The sequence below is a fragment of the Cyprinodon variegatus genome, unplaced genomic scaffold (genome assembly GCF_000732505.1).
Source record: "Cyprinodon variegatus isolate N-32 unplaced genomic scaffold, C_variegatus-1.0 Scaffold81, whole genome shotgun sequence".
Lineage (NCBI taxonomy): Eukaryota > Metazoa > Chordata > Actinopteri > Cyprinodontiformes > Cyprinodontidae > Cyprinodon > Cyprinodon variegatus.
In genome coordinates, this window is record NW_015150534.1 from 162924 (window position 1) to 164446 (window position 1523).

A 1523-nucleotide genomic window follows, 5' to 3' on the forward strand; every position below is an offset into this window, starting at 1 on the left:
TTTTAGTACGGTGCGCCTTATGGTCGTGAAAATACGGTAGTAATTTACGGTAATTTACGGTAGTAGTAAATCTAGAAAAGCATCAAAGATGAAGCAGCAGACTCTATAAAGCAGTGTGTCTGAAACGGCCTCATAAAGGTTGATTTTAAAAGGTGATGTTCTAAGATGAAGGAAAGAAAAACTTTCATTTTTTTTTTTTTTTTTAGGACCGTATATAGAAGAATATGCAGATTAATAAATAACAATGGTTCTTGATGTAACTTAAAAACCTCCATCTTGTGCTGTTTAGTTGTAGACTCACCCCATGCTGCCTTTCAGGTCCTCCATTCACTCACCAAATCACCCCAGACCACATGATCTACTATGGCCAGCCTTCATGCGAGACAGACCTGGACCACTACCTGGATTCTCTCAAGTCCTTATGGCGCAGACGTCCACAGAACAGAGAAATGCCCGTCATCATTAACACCGCAGGCTGGGTCAAAGGTCAGTCCAGACTCCTCACTGTGGCGGAAGCAAACACCTCGAGGGAGTTAAGCTCTGCTAAAAGATGTCTGTCTGCAGGGTTTGGACTCCAGCTGTTGGTGGATCTGATCCGCTTCCTCCCAGTCACTCACGTCGTCCAGCTCAGTCACGGAATCACCACCCAGTTTCCCTCCCTCACTCCGGAGTTTCTGAGGACGGCGCAGGGCTACCAGACACACCCGCCCGCTCAGACCGCCCTGGACGAGTTCACAGAGAGCCACTGCCCTCCCAGAGCGTACACCCACCTCAGCGTGCAGTCAGAGTTTCTAAACGTGGGGCGCCAAGGGACAGCGTGAGTTCAGTATTAACCTGAAAGACTCAGGGCTTGATATGGTAGCGTGTCGGTGACCCGTTATGATGTATTTAACAGAACACACCAGCGTTCCAATGAGCACAGAGAGCTGTCTCTGCTGGGCTACTTGAGTCAGCTACAGTCTCCTGACCCTGGACCAGTGAGACCCCTACATACCCTCACCCCGTACCAGGTAAGTTACTAGGGTTGGGAATTGATAAGATTTTCACAATTCCGATTGCCTTATCGATTCTGTGAAACAATGAACTTGGTATGTTCTCGGTGACATTCGTATACCTTCGCCTGGGACGTTCTATTTCTGCTTTCCTCGGCGAAAACAGAAGGCAGTGAAGGGGAGCTGCAGCCTCTGAGCCAGCCAGGCTACCCGTCTCCTCACAGTCATCTAAATCTAATGGAGAAGGCATCCGTTTAATAAAAAAACATTACTGTACAATTTCGGGAAATAAACTCATCTCCCCCTGATTTAAATAAACGAGCGTCACCTTTCTCTCGCTCCCTAAACTGCGGAGCAACTTCGTAGCATGTTTCGTTACATCCATCCCTGCAAAAACAATCTGAAATTAAGTAAAAATGTCTTAAATCAAGTGTATTTACCCTTAATTTGAACAGGTAAATAAGACAGTTTGCCAATTTTTTACACTTGAAATAAGACAATGCAATTGATTTTTCTTATTTCAAATGTAAA

The 1523-nt window shown here is 45.6% G+C and overlaps 1 protein-coding gene across 1 annotated transcript in view; it reads left to right on the top strand.

The window, feature by feature from the left end:
• The window catches only part of nol9 (nucleolar protein 9), a 25584-nt gene that overhangs the window by 15261 nt on the left and 8800 nt on the right, over positions 1–1523 (top strand). The window contains exons 7-9 of the mRNA XM_015373127.1: positions 319–486; positions 565–817; positions 896–1010. Coding sequence (XP_015228613.1) covers positions 319–486; positions 565–817; positions 896–1010 — 536 coding nt within the window. The remainder of the gene's footprint in view (positions 1–318; positions 487–564; positions 818–895; positions 1011–1523) is intronic.